This window comes from Drosophila kikkawai, chromosome 3R (genome assembly GCF_030179895.1).
Source record: "Drosophila kikkawai strain 14028-0561.14 chromosome 3R, DkikHiC1v2, whole genome shotgun sequence".
NCBI classification, from domain to species: Eukaryota; Metazoa; Arthropoda; class Insecta; order Diptera; family Drosophilidae; genus Drosophila; species Drosophila kikkawai.
The window spans coordinates 11801774-11825453 of record NC_091731.1 but is presented as its reverse complement, the minus strand read 5'-3'; the positions used below and the strand labels follow the sequence as shown (position 1 = coordinate 11825453).

At 41.2% G+C, this 23680-nt stretch overlaps 1 protein-coding gene across 3 annotated transcripts in view; it reads left to right on the top strand.

Moving 5' to 3' along the window:
- Positions 1–23680, top strand: part of nAChRalpha1 (nicotinic acetylcholine receptor alpha1) — a 61688-nt gene that overhangs the window by 29195 nt on the left and 8813 nt on the right. The window contains exons 1-4 of one of the 3 annotated variants that reach the window (XM_070286927.1): positions 7604–7736; positions 8492–8701; positions 14614–14658; positions 17089–17198. In XM_070286927.1, the coding sequence (XP_070143028.1) occupies positions 8510–8701; positions 14614–14658; positions 17089–17198 (347 nt within the window). In that variant the 5' untranslated portion in view covers positions 7604–7736; positions 8492–8509. Of the gene's footprint in view, positions 1–7603; positions 7737–8491; positions 8702–14613; positions 14659–17088; positions 17199–23680 lie in introns of those variants that run through there. The other 2 variants (XM_017164706.3, XM_070286928.1) reach the window with 2 other exon arrangements.

Below are 23680 nucleotides of genomic sequence, written 5' to 3'. Positions count from 1 at the left end.
ACTATTTGTATTTTATCTCTCTATAGGAAGTGCTCACTATTGTGAAATTAAACTTAATGAAGTTCATATATAATAGAAAATGATATCATTAGAAAATATACCTTGAGATATGCCTTTTTTGGTGGATTGGATTCTCTCAGTGCAACATTTGCTTCAATTGGCTGTTCTGGTGCAAAGGGCGTGTCCCCAATATGTCTCATTCCGCTACCGATGCTTCCGGTGGCTCTAAAATGGCGAGTGTCTTGATTTTATGGCGTGTCGAGTGGCAAGAAGATGTCGATGGGGTAGGTGTTGCTGTTGCTGATGGTGACATCAACACTTGCAGCTCTTGCATTATTTGTATGCTTTAAAGATAACCAGCATGCAGGGTGCAGGTGAGCATTAAATTCTAGAGTTCTGGAGGCCGCACTTCCTCCTCCCCCGATGCTGCGGTAAATGCGACATCAAATGACAGGGGGGCTTGCGGCTTGCCATTGTTAGGCAGCCAACTAGTGGGCGTGGCACACGGTATATATAGAGTACTTATCATGATGATTATAATCAGAGAGCAGCCAGCAGAAAGCGGGCCACTTGGCGCTTGTAATGTTGTTTGTTGTTGCTGCCGGCACTTTACGACGGCTTGCCGCACATCAAAGGCGCCGCGTAATGAGCAGCGCACGCTCACCTCCCTGCCCCCTCAACTGCTCGCTGGATTCCCGCCACCTCTGGAACTACCCAGTCATGGCCAGGCCACACCATCCGCCGGCATGTCCTGTCGTCTGCCAGCGCAAATTGACTTTGTCTGTGTGTTTTTGACACCTGCGGCAATTCGTTTCCAAGCCCCATCCCCCCAGTCATCCACCGTGTTTTCGCATCAAAGATAATTTAAAGCGAACGCGAAACTAGTTCACGGGTAGCTGAGGGGCGATGGCAACCTACATATTTGCTAGTTTCAGGGCGTGGCACGGCCCCAGCATCTCTATTTGCTTTTTGGCATGCCGTTTCATAGCCGCAAGTCCCAACATTCTTCAGTTGTTAGCTGCCGGAGCAGCAACATCACCAGCAATTTCAGTTTCTCTTCTCAGTTGCGCTGCCGCCAAAAAGTATGCCACGAATTTTAGCTGCGTGCATGAAACTATTCCTCGCAAGAATCCCCGGATAAAGAAGGTGACTGCGGGGAGGAATACACTACAACCTTCCTTTGCCGGAATTACCTTACTGGGCTATGAAAACCGTGCTTCTAGTTTAAACAGCTTTGGCTAGCTGCAGGATGTTCCCGTTTATCCAACATTCTTAATGTTATTCGTAGATGTATGGATAACAGCGAAGAACTTTGAAAACAAATATAGTTCCTTACAAAAAGTCAACCAGTTTAAAAGTATTTATATTTGGTCTTAAAGTTTTGGCCCTTTAAGGTGGATAACAGTGATAGTTCTGAACATAGTACGATTATTTATCCGTAAAGTTAGGGGAGTGTATTAATTTGTTTAATTTTGCAACTAACTCTGGAAATGGTTACTATACTTTTATTTCTTGCCAGATTAAAATGGTTTCTGATTATTGATGTTTAAGTTTACCCAAAAAGCCTAATAAAATATATAATTTCTCTTAAACCTAAGCCACTCCTACTCAATTGAGCTTCTCTTTACAATTCCCATCTCGCCCTGAAATTATTTAGCATAATTGTCCATCCAAGTTGGCATTATGCTAAGGATATCTCGTCTGTGCATTAGCATTAGCCATGACATTCCCGTTCCAGGATGCCAGCCTGCCCCCGGGCAGGATGTTTCATGTTTTCGTAATTCGTTTATTAAATTAACACCTTGGGCTATTTATGCATACATCTTTTTGTGATCCAACAGACTGCGATTCGGATGTACAAGCAATTCCACTTCTCGTCGCCTGGTCTTTTGCACTTTCTCATGTAAATCGCGTTGCATAAACATAATTAACTCGGACCGGCCTACGTGGCGTATGAAACTTTTTGATGGCCATATAAAAGCGCTTGAAGAGCTTTTGCATTAGCCGCTTATTTGGGGCCAACTTTGGCCATAAAGCCCGGCCGCATAAAATCTGAGAATCCAGCACCTGCGTCACGGACCAATTGCCGTTGCCTCGCGGCTACATATAGGATATATAGTAGTTTCATAAGTTTTCGGGCGGAAGGAGGAGGCGCTGCCTGACAGCTGTAAGTGGCAGTGGAAGTGAAAGCAACAGTTAGGCGCCTGCAGGGACCGCAGTTTATCGATAAGCACACCGATAATACAAGTGCCAGGCGCACACACACAATGCATGCCTTTCAAAGTGGAGTCAACGGGCCATAAGTGAGATGCATTTCCAGCAGAATCCATATCTATATCCATATCCCATTGTGTCGGCTACATCCAGCTGGGCTGTCACTGCTGCCGATTGTTCGCCTTTGTCACAGCTCCTGCTGTTCCTCCTTGTGTCGTAACTTGAACGTTTAAGGCACGATTGGGTTAAGTGCGAACGCATTTGCGGTCCCCAGTTACTGTTGCTATTGCCACTGGCAACTGGCAACTGGCTATACCCGAACTGCCAGCAATTTGTGTGGCTTTAAGCTGAATTAACCGCAGCAACGCTAGCATACAATTCACCCTGCTTTGGCGCTGACTGATGAAGCTTGCACTGGAGTTGGACACATCATCTGTTAAGTAATTGGCGGAATAAGTCAGCTCGAGCACTCAGCTCTGAGACTGATTGCATCTATTACTCCGCTCATGCTGTGCATTTCATGAATTTGCTATTTTGGTCCTTTTGTGCATCTTCAGAGATTTAGAAATTTGTGAAATAATCCTTGCCGTCTTTGACCTATCAACATTTTCCATTATCTACGCTGGCTTTCTCACATCTTCCCTTTAGTTAAATATAACATATTGCTACGTTATTTTGAGGCCATCTTTAAATACCTGAAAGTATCCTTGTTAGCAACATTAGCGCCAGCAGGATGCAGCTTCCGCTCCCTTTGGCAGCAGCAGCAGGTGGAGTAATTCACCTGGGTCGGGGCTGAAACCCTTTTGCATAGCACTTAGAGCAAGTTACGGCTCCCATTCGGTATATCGTATTCCATCTCAGCGCCCCGCAACCGGGGCATCCTGCACATCCTGTGCATCCTGCCGCCGCTCCGCATCGCCTAAATAGTCCGCTGAGTGCAGAAGGCAATAAATGCTAATATTTTATTTAAAACGCTGATGCTGAAAGCAAGTGCATTTCATGCTTCCCCACACACGCTCACTAACTCACACACAAAAGCACACACACACACACACGCACTGAAGCTTTTGAGGGGCAGCCAGCGAAAAATTAGCTTTGCGGTGTCTGTGTCGAAGGGCCTTGTGAGTCAAAGTATGTGTTTAAGAGCACTGAGAAAAAACTCAATCAACTATTAGATATTACTTTGGACAAGTATATAAATTCTAGCTTATAAATTTAAACAACAAAGAGCTAATAAAATTAAAAATAATTCTTTAATATTATTTATTGATTCTATATCTAATTTTTGGTTCTTTGAAAATTGTAGATTAAGTCTTTAGTATTTATTTCTCTCCCTGCAAATGCTCGAAACACTTGAAATTAAATATTGCGCATTCGCCGCATTGTACGGGTCTGTTTGTGTGTGTGAGTGTGTGCAATTCACGCATATTTGCACATCATTTGCGTTACTCAAGTGACTGCGGGATGGCAGTTGGTAAGCCTCTTTTCTATGCCATAACTTTTTCGGGCTCGTTCAATTTCCAGCCTCGTGCTGGGCTAATGCCAAAATGTTTCAGCTCATTTGCAACCCTTTGGCCCGCACTCACACACAAGCACACATGAGCCTAGGTAAATGTTATTTATGCAAAAATAATTTTAAAATGTTTCGCATATTTGCCAGCGTTTGCGCCGCATATTCATAGCCGCCTCCTTCTCCTTGCTGGGGGCCCAGCCACAAACGCGCGAGCTACCTGGAAAGCACCTGATTTCCCTTTTCCCAGTTTCCCTTTTGCCGCTTTCCCTTTTCCTTTACCACTCGCCGCCGCCGCCTTTCACGAATCAAGAATCTAATAAAACTTTTCCCAGTTACCTGGCAGCGGCAGCAACAACAACGGCAATACATCTGCTTATTTGCTTATCATATGCAAATTTTCATGTTTCAAGTTGAAGTTTTCTTTTTGGAAAAAGTATACACACACACAGGCATGTTTCCATATACCTATATAGGCAAGCAAAGAATGTTTAACAAGCTACCTGAGGGCGCTCATGAGCAAAAGTTCAAATAACAAAATTTCAGCTTTTACTTTTTGCCCGACCAAAAGCAGGAAAAAAAATATATACGCAAAAAACTCAGACAGGTATTTTGGCAGATTACGGCTGTGTGAGTGTGTGTGCGTTCCTTTGATTATAAAACCACCTTCATCTCCGACGACCCTTTTTCCTATTCGATTTTTTGCCCTTTGGCTATGTACTTGGACTTTTGCCGAGCACAACTTGCCTAGAACTAATGCCAACAGCCACTCCCTGCTGTATTGAATCAAGAAATTAAGGAAAATTTCCACAAATTATGCATGCTTCAAGATTTTCCACATAATTCTCGGCACTATTTGCATAATTCCCAAAAAATGCACTCAGCCAGATAGTTGGACAGCTAATAACAGGCCAATCAATGGACAGGGACAGACCATCTGCAATTATATAAAATAAATTTGAATAAATTAGAGAGTGCTTTGCACTCGAATGGGTTGAGTTTGCCTTGAACCCAGCAGCTCCCAGCAGCTGTCTGAAGAGTGTATTCGCATGAAGAACCGGAGGATTAAGAACGTGGATGGGTATTTGCATTTCTTTTTCGGCAACGGGAGGGGGAACGAAGTGAAATTCAATTACAGCGGTGCCACAGAGACAAAAACAATTACAACAACAATGCCGAAAATGGCAGCTGCCATTGCGGCCATGTTAATATATCAGACTGGAAAAGTATGCAGCGCAAAAAGGCGGCGGGAAAATAACAAAGAAATGGCCAAAGGGGCGGACGGAGTATGGAAAATGGAGTGGCAGAGTGGCAGAGTGGCGGAGTGGCAGAGTGGCGGAGTGGCGCATGCAAAACAAATAACACGGAAATGAAAAACGAACTCAACTGGAAAATTGCAAGGGCCCCGCACACCCACATACATGTACTACCGCACACGCACACATTTACAGCGAGCGGAAGTTGACTCGCCAGCCATGTTGCCGTCGACGCCGTTTCCGGCAGAGTTTCACTTTGTTACTGTTGCTGCTCCTGCTGCTGCTGATGCGGTTGCTCTGCTCAGCTCTGCCTACTAAAAAATTTACTGGCGCTTAAAAATGCCAAACGAAAAGGCAACAAAAGAAAGCAACCCAAAAAAAATACGAGTAAGAAAAGTATGGCCTCGACCATAAACATACCCGGCACTCAGTTTATGAAAAATATTGTCTACCTTAAGGGAGATTATATGGAGGAGAAACTTAGCTTAGCAGTTTTGTTTTAACTTTGAATTCCCTTTAAAGATTATGAAGCTCTCTTAAAGTAGAATTAACTCCCAACATATATGCCTGACTAAAGAAATGATACATAAATTCCCTGATGTTTATATTCCCTTTACCGTTTTTCCTCAAAAATACAATATTCCCTTTACGCTCCACAAGTACCGGGTATTTAAAAACGAACAGAAAGGAAGGCAGGCTGTAACTACAAGTAAGCGCACAAAAGACGAGCACAGAAATGACATAAAATATTTACCACGCTGAAAGACATTTTCATTTGTGCCACAACAGCAACAAAAATAGCAAAGAAAGAAAAAAAAGCCAACAAAGGCACAACAACAAAGAGGCAGGACTCGGACTCAGCCGCAGCTCATTACGAACAAATTGACGGCTAGCTAACAAATAGTTTCTCTTTCAATATTTGCTGCAATTTCGTTGGCTGCACTCAAAAAGGGAAGGCAGGATGAAAAAAAAAAGGAAGAAGGAAAAAAAAACACACAAAATACACTGAAATCCACACCCCTCAGCTCAACGTTTACGAGTGTTTTTAATGCCACATTTTGGCTGCTGCAGTTGCCGGGGAAGTGATTGAAATTATAGCCACCGTTGGACACGTCGAGTGCATTCAATGCCCGTCTCATTCTCTTTACGGCCATAGAGCTGGTCAGTTATTTTTGATACTTATTATTTTTATGCCACCGCCACCGCCATCTCACTCCGCCTCCCATCCTTGGCTGTGCAGACCAACAAGTGCTAATAAAATGGAAGAAAGCAGCGAGCAACGAAACCGTAGGACAGGACAGCAGTGCAGTGTTGGCTTTGTGTATGTGGCACTGTACAGTGGAGTGTACATCTTTATGTACATCGGGCAATTACATAACAATTTGTTCTGCTGTTGGCGGGGGACTTCTTCTCGCATATTGCAACTAATCGCGCTCGTAGTCGCCTTCAATCCCCAACAAATGAGGATGGAGCATCGAGCGATTATTTCACAGATTCCCCTCAGATCAAGTTCATTCTGCAATAAACTGAATCTCCCTCTCTTGGAGGACTCTTCTGCCCTTTTCCTGATTGCAATTAAAGTGGCTGTTGGCCGCAGTCAATGTCAGTTTTTTAGCTTCATTATCCTGCTATGGACTCTGGAAATGGACCCAAACAAATAACCAAAATGGAAATGGAACATTTGTGTAATTAAAACGGCGACTGGCATTTTCAGTTTTTCTAAAAACTTTAGCCACAAAAAAGTAGCAGCAGAAGAGAGAGCAAAGTTTTGCAGTTTACATTTTTTATTAATGGAAATGAGAGGAGCTGTTTTCGGGGGCAGGACACGTCATCGTCATCGTCTGGTTTTTATGGTAAGGGAGACCGCGACGTTCAAACAAAAACTTTATACACACACCCGTAGACGTTTTATTAAATAGTCAGCAAATAATATTGCGCATACGCAGCGTTGACAGCCGCAGCAAGCCAAATTGTGGGCAGACGGGTGTGCGAGTATGCGTGAGGGAAAGTATAAATAATAAATAAATATAAATGGTCATATGGAAATGAAAATGAAATAATCTGCCAACTAAGAGGCGCATAAATAGCCCTCGAAATGACATTCATTTTCGTTGCCGTTGTTTATGTCGGCCATTTTCCTTGTTCTCCTACAGTGTTTGTGTGTGTGGGTGTGTGTTGTTGTCGCCCTGTCGCCATTTTCTGTATGTGTCATGTTGCCCTCTCCGTTATTATTATTGTTTCTCTCCCAGTTCGTTTTTGTTCCGTTTTTATTTTGCGGTCACTGACACGTGTTTTGTGCGCCACGACTGCTGAATTATGCAGACGTCGGAATTTGATTTGATTTATTTCGAGGCGGAAAAGAGACGAATTTTTATCAAATCAATGCACAAATTACAAGCAATTTACACATGAAATTAGCATAATTAATTTAGACGTCTGGCCAAACCATCAAACTGATGAGTGTAATTGCCCGTGGCCGTGGCCACATATGCACACCTCGAATTATGGCAAACTTTTCCGCTTCTGACACGTAAAATCTTTTCCCTGAAACTTTCCAACAGCTAAGGGAAGAAGAAAAAAGTAACAAAGTAAGCAAAGTTTTTAGTTTCCAGCTTACAGTTTGGCAGTTAAAAGTTTTGGGTTCCAGTTTGCCGCTTTCCTTGGCTAAATCTCGAGTCGGCGTAAACCACTTGGCCGAGAGGCTATTTGAGTTAGCCACAAGAGCAGAATTTCATCGAGCTGGTCATGGATTACATGTAAACAACAATTTATTTCGTATGCAGTGCCAGGATATTTGCTTATTGCATCTATCTCGTGTCCCTTTTCCAATGGTTTCCTGCATAAGCAAACAGTTCTCCGATTGTCTCAATGGCCGGCCAATTACGAGAGTCAACAGACCAATTCTTATTTATTTGTTATTATTTGCAGTATAGTTTGTATTATTTCTGTCATTTTTCATTGAGCAATTCCCTTAATTGGCCAGAATGCCGAGTAAGGAATTGATTATAATTGCTTGCTTGTGCTTAATGTGGCTGGACTGGACAGCTTTTCAGCCAGGATTTTTATGCATAAATGCAGAAACGCATATTGAGAGAGCGCGCCTGGGGGGGGGATGCAATTGAGCAATAACAAAAATGTCGAGCACATGCGGTTGGCAGCCAGAAGACGCAGGAAGCGGAAGGATGCTCCGGCGCACTCACACGGACGTACATGTTTGGTGTGTGGTGTCTTGAGTGTTTGAGCCAAAGATTAAATGGTGTTTATGGCTGCACTGCACTGCTGCCCAAAAAAGGGAACAAAGCTCCAGGACTTTTGACACTTTTGCAAAATTTACGACCAGATCCCGCCACTCCCTTCCTTCGCCCCCTTCCGGTCTGTTTCACTTGAACAATTGCAGGGTAAAGTTTTTATACTTTATGCTGAAATAATGCTAATGCAGGCAGAACCGAAGCTGCCCTGCCAGAAGACATTATCCGCAACTTATTTCCATATTTGTTTTGTTCACTTGCAGGGTTGGACCTGGCCTAAGATGGGTAGCGTGCTCTTTGCAGCTGTGTTCATAGCATTACACTTTGCCACCGGCGGCCTGGCCAACCCAGATGCGAAGCGCCTCTACGACGACCTGCTGAGCAACTACAACCGGCTCATCCGACCCGTGGGCAACAACTCGGATCGCCTCACCGTCAAGATGGGTCTGCGGCTCTCCCAGCTGATCGATGTGGTAAGTACTATAAAATTAAAAAATGCTTCAGTAATAATTAATTAAATTAGGAAAATGTTTTAGAAGATTGACTTTGATTTTCAGATATTTGTTAAGTCAGTTTTTATATATTTTTGATTGATTAGCAAAGATTTTGGTGGGGTAAACCATATCTTAAGTCTATTTCTGGGGGATCCCCAAGTATTTTGACACAAATTAATGGTTGAGAAATGATCCGACCCCATTATACCCACCTTGATCCCCGAAATGTCTACGCAAATCGCAAACAAATTTGCTTAAATTTCTTGTTAACGATGCCGTCAAAAAGAGAGCCACCCATTTGTTTGACAAGTATGTCCCCCGGCCAGAGCCCGGGCTTATCAAATGACAATCATAACAGATTAATTCGCGAAAGCCCCGCGACGCCGGTAAGTAAGCAATGGCATTTGTGTAAGCCACAGCAAACAATCGGCGCGCAATTAATAACTGTTTACCCTGCGATTAAAAAGCCAGGCAACTAAGCTCCATTGTCTCGCTGGCTGTTTGTATAATAAATCAATGGGCTGCCTCGGTTGATTGTTTTCTTGATTAACTATGCAATTGCCGGGGGCGCCGGGAATTAAGTAACAACTGCCGCCCCCGCCATAGACTATATATCAAGGAATTCGGAGCAATATAGAGGCGGGGGTAGCTTAGCTAAGCGCTGCAGCCTGGCCAGATCGGTTTTGCGTTGGCCAGGCAAATGGTGCACAATCTTCTGCTCGGTTTGGCTGCACATGACAGCCGGAAATGGGAAACCGGCTAACAGTTACGTGCTGTTGGCCACACAGTAGTCGGACTTTGCGCCGGCTCCTTCGCTTGTCCTCTGAGCTGGTGCCTTCTGCTCTCTGGTTTCGTTCTTTTTTTTTAGACTTGCTTTCTTTCGCTGCTGTTATAAATCACGCGCTAAGCACCAAGACCACTAAAGGGCATGCCTGGCAGAGGCAGTGGCAGTGGCAGTGGCAGGAGCAGTGGCAGTAGCAGGAGTAGTGGCAGTAGCAGCAGAGGCAGTCATACCAATGCACATTGGGTCAGCATTGCAGTGGACAGATTTAATTCAGAACGGAATCGGGGCAATGAAGAGCATCGAATTAAGGCATCAGAGTTTATTAACACAATGGGTGGACATTGAACTTGTAGATGTTTTAAATTTCTTAGATTTTATTATATCATCCAATAAGTTTTTCAATAAAGGTTTTATGGCTTAACTCCAATAAAATCAATTTCCGGTTAAAATTCAAACCAATTGTATAAGCAAATTATGCATTTAATCTTGTATAGTTTCTATTTTAAAGTAAAATCAAACAACCAATTTATAGAGCAACAAGAAAAAGCCAGATAATATTTACGTATTATCCTTTAATAATAACAATTTTCGTTATTTCTTTTAAGTTTCTGTTAATGTTAGTACTCAGTTATTTAAAGTTGCCCCTTTAGCGTTATTTCACCTAACTTTGATCCACTGTGGAGCGGCATCTGGGCATCTGGCATAAGGTGCTTATATCGAAATTGCTTTTCTGTGTATGTGAGCTCGTGCACACAGGAATATCGCTCAGCCGCCCTGTGTGCGCTTGACTGCTGACTCGCTTGAAATATTCGCAGAATTTCTTTTATTGCAATAGTCCACTGGTAGTCCACGTTTTTTCACCCACTTTCCCGCCCTTTCCGCCTCTTCTTTTCCTGGCTTTTCCTTGTTGGCCTCCCTTGTGGCTGTTGTTGTGGACACACGTGTTGCCTACTTTTCCTTATTGGCATACAATTGCTTGTAAATTCTCCACACTGAAATCAGTGCTTGTACTTTTTTTTTTTCTTTCTTGTTGTCCTGGAAATTGCAATCAACTGTCAGGGGGGTGAGGTGGGGAAGGTATGGGAAAGGGTATGTTGCAGCCATAACAACAAAGCAGAAATGCGTTTTGACCGTAGAATTTGTAATTTGCAATTTTCCATCTGCCTGAACCTTGGGTCTCCATTTCCTTCAGCTGCCCTGCCTGCATCTCGGCCTTCTGATCCATGGCTCAGTCCCTTCGGCTTATTAGTTGCATAACTGGAGCCCGTCCAACCAGGTGACGTACATTTTGGCTGCATTGTTTGCCATATAAGGCTGGTTTTCATTTGTCCACCAAAAGGCATTCAAATGGCAAATGTTGCACATTTTCAAGCCAGTTAATTGCATGGTTTCCCATAAATTACGTATATTATTGGGAAATTGAAACTGAAACCGAAATTGGGTCTGTTCAAGCGAACGCCCTTTGTGCGTTCCTGTTTTGTTGGGGAATTTGCAATCAGGAGAAAATTAACTTTTCACTTTTAAGAAGGACACAGGTCCTACTGCTCTCCACAAGTAACTAGAATTGTTTATAAAAGGAAGGAATGTGAACAAGTATAATAGGCTTTTAAATGGAAAAATTAATATAAAAACAAAGAAAATAATATGCAATGCATATTAGGTTACCTAATTTATTTTGATTTTAAATATTTTTAATATTTAATAAGAGATATTTCAATTATAATAATGGAATGATTTTGAATTAAAATGATCAAAAGCTATATTTTGCACTCCTCAAACGTTTTCTCCATTTATTTTCCCATTGATAATTGTCGGAATCAGGTGCGCTTTCTCTGGAAATGCTTTTTGGTATTTTCGGAAATTAATTTACTGCTTATTCAGCTTACACCGCCTTTCAAATGCGGCTCCTGCCTCCTTCTCCTGGTCCTGATGTGGTCACAGGACACTTTTTTGTATGCCAAGCGGAATGCCTTTTGCAAAGTTTATTTACGGCACACAGGAAATTCGATTTAAATTGTAAACAAGCCCAGTCAGGCAAGTCATGGGCACGGCACAGAGCAGTTCCTGCAGCTCCTTGGACCGATCCCCCGAGTGGATGCAGTGAATGCAAATCCTGCTGCAGGAGGACTGCTTAAAGCACTCGGCTTTAAGTGGTGTATATCCTGCATCCTGTCTTGGGCAATGTCCCCTGCCAAGAGCCTTCTCTAAATGCGAATAAGCGAGACATGCAACAAGGATAAAAGCAACACCAATTACAAAGCTAGGTGTGAACTGCCAGAGGAGGCGACTGCAGGGGAAGTAGACATCCTGATTGCAAATTTCTGTATTTCTTGTGAGTTAGGCTGCGGCCGAGCTACTTTTGCAAAATCTTCACTCAGAGGAAAAGTGTTAGACACAGCTATTACATATATTTTTTATTACTTTAGTTAATGTTGAATTAAGTCCTAATTTAGTTAATTAAAATTCGCAAATATTATAATTTTACCTTTAATTAAAAGACCGTTAGCAGTCCCTATTTTTTTTTTTAAGTGCCCTGATTTAGCCACTAGTTGCAACGGATGCCATAAAGGATACGCGCTTAGATTCTCTCCGCCGTCGCTGTCGCCGGATCCTTGGGATACTCCCTTCTTGCGCCTCCTTGATGCCTCGCACATTTTATCTCTTCCTTTTGCCGTGCTCATCGCCTTTGCTGCCATTGTGCCTGGCTCTTGGCTTTGTCGTTTTATTGCCGGTTTTCCGCGTCGCCCTCGTCGCCTAATGACCTTTCCATGGTCTGCGCCTGGCCCACAGAAGGGCTAAGAGCCGAGGGGCAGGAGCTAAGAGCCCTCTGAGCGGGTGATTACTGTGAGGAAGCCGGCAGAATCTATTAACACTGCATGCCTCGACATATTTGTCGGGGTCTCTGAGGTTTCGACCGGCTTGGGAGCCGGGTTTCTCCGGCGGAGAGAAATGCGAAAAACGCGTTACGGCGCATCATTATCATTCTGTCGTTAATTACATTTTTCAGCGCTTAAGTGATTTATTCCGCAATTTTATCGTTTTCTAATTTTTTTCTATTGAGCTCCCCGCATTTAATGAGTTTGGCCCAACGCGTAAATAAATGCGAAAGGGAGGAAGCCGCTCCAATAAGTAATGGGAGCTTCCCCAGAGATGCTTGATATGGGGCAGATATATTGAGGGGTCGTGCGTGAATCTGTTAAGACGATAATTAAGCACTTGCTTTGTCTGCCGATGATGTGCTTGAATTATTAATAGCACGGCGCAGGATATTTTCTGCGAAAAAATCTGTCATGCCATGCAAAATTAATTAAAGGAAACAACAGGATGTAACATTTCCGTGTAGACAAACCTAGTTCCCGGTATTATTTCACTTTGTGGAGATACGAATATATTTCAGGGAATAAAGTCATTCGATTGTCAGCTTATTTCAATGCTTAGTTAAGCTTCTAATTGGTTTGAGATGTCTTTAAATTGTATAATTTCTACTGCAGCACATCAGCAATTGATTAAAACTCATTGATGATGAGAATCTGCAGCGCACTTCAAGACTAGAAACCGATTCGGATTCCCACTTTATTTTACCCGTCGATTTTCCCCGCTTGAAGCACTTTAAAATAGATTTGTTAAGCGACACGAGCAGCATCTCATTTGTGGATATATTTGAAGAGATAGAGTGTTATACACTCAGATAAAGAAGTACATAAAAACTTTAACTACTTAATAATTTTTGTTATAAAATTGTAATAAAATTTCCAATATATAAAAGTTTAAGAATAAAATGCTTAGGTACACAGAAAAAATGGTAGAACGAAAAAATCAAGAATATTTTTCTTGATTTTTTCGACGTTGTGGATTAAATTTTTTAAGTACGATTCGGGGTTAGACAGTCGAGTTAATCCCGTTTCGGGATTAAATGACAAATTAAGCCTAAAAATTCTTGAATCAATCGCGTTTCGGGATTAAAATGACAAAATGAGCGTAAGAATTCTTGAATTAATCTCATTTTGGGATTATAGAGGCATAATAAGCCCAAACATTCTTGAATTAAGCCTAAATATTCTTAAAAATTTGGTGAGAGCAGCAAATCTATTTTTAGCTCAGAGAGAGAGATAACATTTTTGCTCTTTCCTTGAAACTGTATGTATTCGCGATCCCGACATTAGCTTTTGATTTGACTCAGTGGCCCAGTTGGTAAGCGGACGGTCTGTGATTTCTGAGACATGGGTTCGAATCCCGACCGGGAACTAGGAAAAGTAAGTTTAAGTGGCTTTTAATAAGATTTATACATTAATATAATTAATTTAATAACCATTTGTAGCTTTATAATTACAGATTTAAATAAAAACTTCTTTCACTTCTCACTAAGAACTTTAGAGGGATTAAATCAAGGATTTTTGGGATTAAAATAATTAAGAATTTCGGGGACTAAATCGAGAAAAAAAACTTTTTTTTTTTTTAATTAAATTTAAATTTAAATTTTTAAATTAAAATTTAAGAATGTTTGAGATTAAATTAAGAAAAATTGGGATTGAAATTTTTAAGGTTAGCGGGATTGAATCAAGAATTTTCGAGATTGAAAAAATTAGGTATGTTCGTTCTTATATTAAGAAAATCCGACCTTAGCTCGAAATCATGCCCACTTGGGATTGATTTTGGCGACTTTATCCCGGATTTTTTTTTCTGTGTACATATCTAAGATAAGATATTAAGCACCAAAATATTTCTTGTATAAATGTGAAAACGAACCTTTATTAAGCCCAACATAATAAATAAAGGAAGCGAGCTAAGTTTACCACAGCATTATCATTTATTTGTTTACATAAGAATAAAGATTAAGTTTTTAATAACTCAACAAACTCCCTTCTAAAGACTTTGCAAACTTTTCTTAGCAAGTTTTCGTTCAGTGCACAAGTTCAGTTTACTAAAAAAATATTTCCCCGACACAACGATTTCAATTTGCTGGTCTCTGTCACTCAAGCAAGCCACGCCCCTCCTTGATACTCGGGGTGCATGCTGCAGGATTGGAAACTGTCAAAGTTAAATTAATAAAACTCCTGTTAACATTCGGCTCTAACAAATCTACCCTCTCAATCTTCTTTATTTGCAGAATCTGAAGAATCAAATCATGACAACCAATGTCTGGGTGGAGCAGGTAAGCTTCACTTTAAATATAAAGCATGATATATAGTATGGTGCATATATATAAGTATATATTTGTGCGGTTTGCTCAACTGTGATCTGGCTTCCGAGCAACATGAATTCGCCATTTGCATGCCTCGCTGGCGACGAATGCAAAATAATTTTCGCCAGCCAATTTCGACGCGCATTCGCATTATGCCAAACTTCTGACTTGGCCAAGTGGCCAGGATCCAGAGTCGGTTCCTGTCTGGTCGCCACTCTACATGTCCATTGGCTTTGGACTAATGCGGCCAGCAGCAGCAGCAGCAGCAGTTGGCCAAAACGCCACAAGAGGAATATCAATTGGTCCGAGATCCGACTTTTATCCCAGCTGCTTTTAACGGGAACGGGAGGGACGGACTTTAAAGTTTTCCGGTTTTGCATAAAACATGCACAGCAAATGCCTCGCACACAAATTGCAGTCAATAGTGCGCGGAGCTTATCCAAAGTATTTGGTTTGACAATTCACTAAAACCGAAAACACTAGCAAAAGCAGAATTCCAAATTATACATTAATTATGCATTCACCAAACAATTTGGCATTGTGCACCGCTGCTGAATGGGTATTTGTTTTGGCCAAATGCGGACGAATGACCGTTTAGGCCTTGTTATGAGCGGATGCATAGCGTTTTGTGCTTCTGATAATAATTTCGTTTTGGAAAAACAAAGGCTAGAAAAATGTATACATTTATTTGAGTAGCAAATATTATTTTTTAATCAATTGTTAAGCTACGCTATTTTGTTTTAATTTATCTTCTTTTTGTATGCATTTAAGCTTTGCTATAAAAAATAAATATCTGAAATTGCAAAAGTATTTGTTTATAAATTGCTGAATTTTAAACATTAGCTAAGCTAAAGTTGGATAAGGCTTGAAATAGTAGACTTTCATTTTATTTCAGACAAACTGCATTTGGTTTCTTTATCGGCAAACAATTGTGAATTAAAATGGCAATTATCGCAGTTTTATAGAAACCTGAACCCCACCGATTATATATATATGTTTGCCTACTCATTCGGTTGGGTGGCAAGCCACGCCCATACATAAATGGGCGGCAGTCTGTCAATAGAGCCCCAAACGTGCTCGAGCGTATTTGACCAACATGCAGATGCATTTAAGCAGATGGCCTGGGCAACCGCAATTAAATGAGCAATATAAACCATAGACGGGCAGTGCTGATTTTAGACCCAAACAATTTGGCATCTCATAAACATCGATTTCTGATTTGCTTCACTTAATTCAATTAATTTTACTCGCCTGCATGCCCGTGTTTGTAACCTGTTAAGCAGCAAATTAATACGAGATAAATAAGAAAAGTAGATTTTTTTAGGCAATGCCATTTGATTTTTGTCATAAAGAAAGCACTTTATGCTGATAATTGCTGGAACGCATGTAATCACAATTGAAACGCGATTTCGTGCGTAAGTCGGATCAATATTAAACCGGTTGGGGATCCCGCTACTCAATTATATTTGCAATTATCGAGAAATTTCATGCTTGGTCAGCACGCGAGCGTGTCTGCCATCGGGCAGCCTCCTCCTGAACCGAGTGCCTTAATCCCCCAGTGTGATGGCTCCCACTTGGCTTGGCCGCATAAATACATACTGGGAAAGTGGCAATCAACATAATTACAGTTATATGTAGAGACGATAAAAAAAAAACACGAGTAGAAGTGCGACAATAACGAGTCACGACTAAGGGATACCTGATTGATCATTAAAAGTATTTAAAATTGAATAAAATAAAAATATTTTATATTACTGTTTCTCAGCTAAACTGTCCTAAAAACCACTATTTTGATATTACAAAATATATTTTATATACATTACAACAACTATTACTATTTATTAGTCAAAAGAAATAATGTTTTCAGCAAGTTCTATAAAAAAAAATATATATAAATATTAACTTGGTAGTGATTTTCAATCATTAACTAAATAAACAAAACAATTTACAATTTAACAACATTATTTTACCATTAAAAACTTAGAGATTAAAGCCTCTAAACCATATGTATAAGTAAATAACTCATATACCCTTCGAAAGGAAACCAAACACTTGAACAACGATGGCAAACATTGAAACACAATTGTATTATGAAAATGTAATTTAATGCCAACAGCTTAGCGACCAATGAATTAATGCATAATTAATGAAATTGAAATTGCAGCAATGCGAGAGTTAAACGCCCTGAACCACAAAATGAAATATTTATACATATATCAGGCCCTGAATTGGCACTGTTTACGCCCGCATTTTCTAATTTTTTACATTTAGTTTTATTCTTTCTCTATTTTTCATGGCAAGCAGGCATAAATAATTGCCATCTGCCATTTGCATATTTGTAGTTTCTGTTGTGCTTTTACTGACCAATCCATTTTACATTGTGCATTTGTGCTATTTCAGGAATGGAACGACTATAAATTGAAGTGGAATCCCGATGATTACGGCGGCGTGGACACTTTGCACGTGCCCTCCGAGCATATATGGCTGCCGGATATCGTGCTCTATAACAAGTAAGTGCCAAACTAATTTTCGCCCAGCTCATCGACCCGGGCCTCGCCTCCAGGCTCTAGGCTCTAAATCTGAATCTGAATCCGATTCGGAGCCCAAGTACCGCGCTGGAGTCGCTTTGCCATTTGCATAATTGCCCAGAATGGGCGGCGGTATAAATCAAAGCCAAACTGTTTCTCCGCTTGGCCATTTATCAGGCGATGATTAACGTATTTTTATTTCAATGTAACTTGAGCGTTGCGGTTGCCTTTCGGGAGCCACATCCCCTAGGCCAGGCTAAGTGTGTCTGTTGGGGAGGCTCCGGCTCGGAGTCTCCATTCCACTGTTCTCAAATTGAACGTTTTCTTTTTTGGCCACTGTTGGTATAATTATTATAATTTGCCTTGTGTCCTATTTGCTGGAGTAGTGCCAATTAGGAGACAGGACTAAGGCAGCGGCCATAGAAACAGTTTAATGTATCGTATACTTTAGAGACACTGAAAAAAGATTTAATATATAAACCAAAAATATATATATATTTATCGGGATTAAATTATGTATAAATATATCTCTTAAAATTAAGTTAAAGGGGAGAATATACTATAAATCTGTTCAAGTTACCAAGTAATTGTATCTCTAAAATCAAGTGAAAATAATTCGAAAAGTGTAAAATATCCGACGAGCAAATTAAATAACCCCCAACCATTTAGCTTAGATTCTCGCTTTTATTTCCCAATTTATTTCGCATTTCTCTCCAACATTTCCTGCCCACGGTCCGCCCTCAGCTCGGTTTCCCAGACACTTGACTTTGTCGATTTGGCAGCCAGCTGCCAGTCTGTCCGGCAAGCACGGTCTCCCCTCCTTCCAGGACCAGGACATCGGTCAGAGGATATCTCGGCCATAGCGCTGTTGTTGGCGCTGCTATGGCAGATCGGCTTACGCGCTTTATGGACCCTTTATATGTTACCAGGGACGGTGGCAACGGGGCAGATACGTACTTTTTTTTATTCAGCTGCCTTGGCTAAGGCAACTACTATACGCATAGCGGAGCATACTTTCTGGGTGTTTCGCTGGAAGTGTCATAAAAAGTCGTAATTTATTGCTTGGAAAAAGCTTAAATTTCATTTGCCAGCAACGACAAAAGCATTGTCGTTTGTAGCTGTGAGTGTGAGTAACTATGGCGACATATACTTTAAGAAATAATTCTTGATTTGGGAATGATTATAAATGTTTTATAGAACTGTAAAATAAATGCATTTAAATATAAAATAATCTTTCTAAAATAATTCAAGTCATATTAAAGTATAATAAATAAATAATTATATTTTCTACTCATTTTATTTCAAATATAAAAGGACCCCTTCTTTCTGTGTACCCGGACAGAGTGTTACTTGAACGCCATGGGTGTTATATGGCCAGCTTTGGTCGTCGAGACATTTTTTAAACTGCAAATAATTTGTACGCACCATAATGAAGCCATGGCTCGCTTTGTTGCCGCATAAAATTGAACTTGAAGTGTCCTTTGTGTCCACGGCGGATACCTAATTGTGTTTCGTGTTTTGCTTTCCTGCCTGCCAATCCAAACGGCAAAATGGCCCGGCCGAAAGTCCATTTAATTTAGTGGCAAGTTGAGGTGATGGCTTACGGGCCTTTTTATGGCATTGCCAGCGTTTCCGACCGTAGAATCTCGGCGGAAATCTGCGTCAAATTCATAAAAATTAAATGAACGCTAGTCGAATATTTATCTTGTCGGCTTTTAATGTTGCCACAAGGATAATAAACGTAAGTCCAACGTCAATATCAATATCCTGGCTTCTGCCACTGCCGGCTGGGCTCTTAGTTTGATTTGTTTGCGCTCGTCGAGGAAAGCCTTCGATCCTTGGCGCAAACAAGCGGCCAGGAAAATGTATGCAGAAATTAAGCGCCGAGAATTGCAGGGCGAAAAAAGCGAGCGGCTCCCGGGGAAAAGGGCTCCCCCCTCCGCCTCGTTTGTTGTAATTTTAAATGCAAATACATGTGCAGTCGGAGGAAAAGCGCGTTTATTGTCGCACTCGCATACACACACGTCGCATTCGCAACAAGGACGATGGCAATCTATTTTGCGATGCAACTTTTGTGCTGCGAAAAGTGGGGAATCCCCGACGCAGCCGCGCCCATTTGTATGCAATGAAAAATGTTTAATTGTCTGCTAAACGCGCAATGGCAGCAAAATAAATAGTTGGCCAAGCTCTGGCTGTGGTTCTGCCTCTGTTTACGGCTCTGGGCTCTTTGTAAATGGCCCAAATATCTGCCAGCATACACCACCACGCATACCTGCGTGCGTGAGGCACTTAAACCGCACAACCACACACACACACACATACTCACACGCGCATTCAGGGCCAAAATGCCGGGCCACAAAAGAATTTGAAACAAGCGTCAAAAGTTGTTATTTATTGCACGCGCCTCGGCATGTTTTTGTGTTTTGTTCTATAGCCATGCAACAGCCAACAGCCAGGAGCCAGCAGCAAATTGCAACATTTTTGGCAAAATTTTTGTTAATTTTTAATTGCAATTACCTTGTGCATTTGTTGTGCACTCAACCCGAAAGCGGCGAAAGTGGTCTCCCGGGCTCTGACATAATTATCTTCTGGCATATGAGCTCATCAAAAGGGCATACGTGACGTGACACCCGAAACATAGTCAATGGAAGCCTCTATAATTTAGTGGGCTTTTGTCCTCCCACCAATACAGGCACAAGCCCATTGTTTGTATTTGTGAAAGCCGCTTAATTCCAGCAATTAATTTTCATGTTGATCCAAGAAATTAAAATCGCACTCGAGTGACTCAAGACCCCGGCTGGCATACAACTGGCTTCGGTCTACCAGCTTTCGGTTTTGGGCCCATAACCGCCGAGCTTATTCTGGCCGCACTTAGTGGTTTATGCGATTGGTTATTATTCTGGTTAGCTGGCACACAAACACACACATATGTATGTATATATATGTATATATTCCGCATATGAGTTCATTTTGGCTTTAAGCCGAATAATTACTGTTTGTCTCCATGGAGATGAAAATATTGTCATCTTAATTACTTCCAATTACTTTGTAAATATTAATATATCTTATGTGTGCTATTGGATCTCAAATCGAAGAAATAAATAGAAGAATCAAAGAATGATAAATGGAAGCTTATGGAATTATTATGATTTTGTTAAACATAGCTTGTCCTGAAATGTACAAAATTTTGATTTATTCAACTAAAAATCTTAGGATGTAATGGAGATCGAGGGGAAATTGCATTAAAAATATTACAAATATTTCGATAATTATTTCAAATAGACTCCTTATAGCGGATATAAAGTGGAAAAATCCCTTTTGCAACCTTCTGACTAAAATTATAATACGCTGGCAAGGGTATAAAAAGAAGATCATTATGTAGGTTATATAAAAAAGGAATATTTTTTACTGTCCTTATTATTTGTCTGCATTTTAGCCAAGCTAGACAGACCTGAAATGTCTGGCCATCATAGTCCAAACAGATTCAAGGACGCAAACATATGGCCTATTTGGCGGGAAGCATAATCCACGCTAAACCAGTACACACACACAGAGAAACAGTCCCACCACACTCCCTCTAAGGGTTGGGAAAACGCATTACCATTTTGAGATGCCATATTAGCCGAATGCCATAAATCTCTGCCTAGGCATTAGACCCTCAAACCCTACGTTTGGCACTCCCTCTCCATGCACTTGCCACTCGGCATACTATTCCCAAAGTGGTCTGCGTTGCTTTGTTTTCTTTAATTAAATGAATGTTGTTGACAACTTTATTATCAGCTGAACTTTTGCGAGGCCCGGGCCTCGACCAAGGACCGCACCCTCACCCACAGCTGGAGGAGCAGCAGGAGCGGGAGCTGGAGCAGTGGAATGAGAATCAGGAACAGGAGCCACAGCCACTTTAATTCTATTATTGTATGTTGCTAGATGGCCTCGCCCCTCTCATTGCCACAGCCTTCCGCTCGTATCTATGATTCTTTTTCAACTGCTGTTGGCTTTTAGTTTTTAGCATGAAAGCTGACGACAACTGCGTTGAAATCAAAAGAAACGAAATAAAATTTCATTATCTTTCATTAGATTTATAAAAATAAAAATGGCGTGGAGAAATACGAGCAGGGCGAGGGGACAAAAGGCAGAAAGGACTCGTACTAGTACTGTGACTGAGACTGAAACTGGGGAGTGGCATTGGGAATCGAGAGAGCAGCGGCAACAAAGTCAGCAAAAAGTTTTTCTTGGCCGGCAGCGGGTTGCCAGCCAACTCCCTCGCCTCGGTTACGGTACAGTGGAGCAAAGTTCCATCAATAATTTACCATAAACGGAAATCCTTGTAGCTTGAAATCATTTTTTGGGTAAATAAACTATTTGGTATAATAAACTATATGATACATTAGACATTGAAGAGGTGAAAAACAATGTATATATACAAGGTGCGTTCCAAAGTAAACAGGACTTTTTTAATCTAGCACCCTCTAGTGGCGCCATCTATATGTCAACTGGTGCGTTAGAATCTGCTATTCTTTATCGACTTCCAGTACAAATTTCATGACATTTCATCTATTGGAAGTGAGGTTATTGCGTTTTAAGTGTCAGTATGTTTTTGTCATCGGTGCGAAAATGAGCTTCGAACAAAGAGCCTTAATGTTTTAAAATTGGTAAAACTTTTACCGAAACGTTTCAATTGATAAAACAAATTTATGGCGACGATTGCCTATCCCGTGGCAGAGTGCACGAGGGGTTTCAACGTTTTCAAAGTGGTAATGAGGACATAAATGACGATGAACATGTGGACCAACCAAAATCCGTGATCACCGAAAATTCCATCGAAATTGTGCGAGAATTCATAAAAAATCAGCCGAAATCATCATTGAAATATATGGAAATAGAATTGAACATCTCCAAAACATCGATTTATCGCATTTTGACCGAACATTTGGCCTTACAATAGGTGTGTGCACGGTTTGTTCCGCATAAATTGACTAACGTCCAAAAATTGCTCCGCTTGTGTCCGACTATTTGACGAAAAATCACATTTTAACCATCAACCACTCCCCGTATTCACCTGATATGGCACCGTGCGACTTCTACCTTTTCGGAAAAATGCATTTGCCGGTGAAAGGAAAGCGTTATGCAGACGTACAGGCCATTCAAAGGGCTTGCACCGGCATACTGGCGGCCATACCGGGCAACGAGCTAAAACACTCGTTCGACATGCTTTTGGACCGTGCAAAACTCTGTATTAAAGCAGAAGGAGACTATTTTGAATAAAATAAATTTATTTTGCCGAAAAAACTATTTGTTCTGTCTAATTTTTAAAAGTCCTGTTTACTTTGGAACGCACCTTGTATTATTAAACTTAATACAATTTGATCAACCTCTCTCAGAAGTTTATTTATGTATTTCAATTCTTGTTTACTTGAAGGTTGAAGTCAGTAAATTAATTTTCATGGCTAAAAATACTTCAATTATATTATTAATAATAATTTAAGTACTGAATAAATGAAATATTTAATTAAAAAAAAAAAATGTTTAACTGATTTTTCAACTAAATATTAAGGTAATGATTAATAGATTTATAGCCTAACTTTTATGTTCGTTATTAAATACAAGAATTATTTTTTTTAATTTTATATAATATCTTCTATATTTTAAACATAATACTCGACTTTGGGCCCACTGTGAAGTGCTTCGATTTCTGGCCTGAAAACTTTGACTGGGCCCAGAGATACAAAGATGGCGCTGTGCTCGCTCTGCGGCGCTGAGATTAACGCGCTGATAGACGCGGCAGGCGCCGTCGGCTTGGCCAGGATAACTGCCAGGACGAGCAGCGATGACACTCATACGCCGCCTTGTCCGGCCCTCCCTCTCACTACCCCTCTTCCAAGCTACTACTCTGTGTGTGTGTGTGTTTGTGTGTCGTTCTGTGTGTGAATCACCGTTAAGATAATGGCTGCAATTGCGGTGACCCCCAGGCGTGGTTTTGCCTTTTTTTTCGGCTTCGCCTATAAACTTTTGTTCTCTTTGTTGATTTTCTTTCTCTGTTGCCCCAGACTCCTCTGCTCTTTATCTCCATCTCGCTCCCTCCCCGTCTCTCTTCCTCCCATCCAGCCTCTGGTTCTGTGTGTGAATGTGCCTGTGCATTGCCGACAGCCATTTTAAATGGTTTTTAGCCATTAATGGCTGCCGCCCGTGGTTGTTGCTGCCACTGCTGCTGCTGCTGCTGTTGTTGTAATAACATTTTAAAATGCTTTGCTTTTGGATTTAGATTTAGTGTATGTCTCTGGGCCAGTGGCGTTGGCCAGAGCAGCCGAAAAAGGACCTTGCTGCTAATGGACCACCGTCCGCAAAGCCCACAGACGCCGATGCTATATGCGAGATATGGAGGCGTGTCCCTTCCCCGGGGAACAGGACCTGAATCCAAAACCGAATCAGCGCATAAGCGTTCAGCAGAAAAAAATACAAAAACA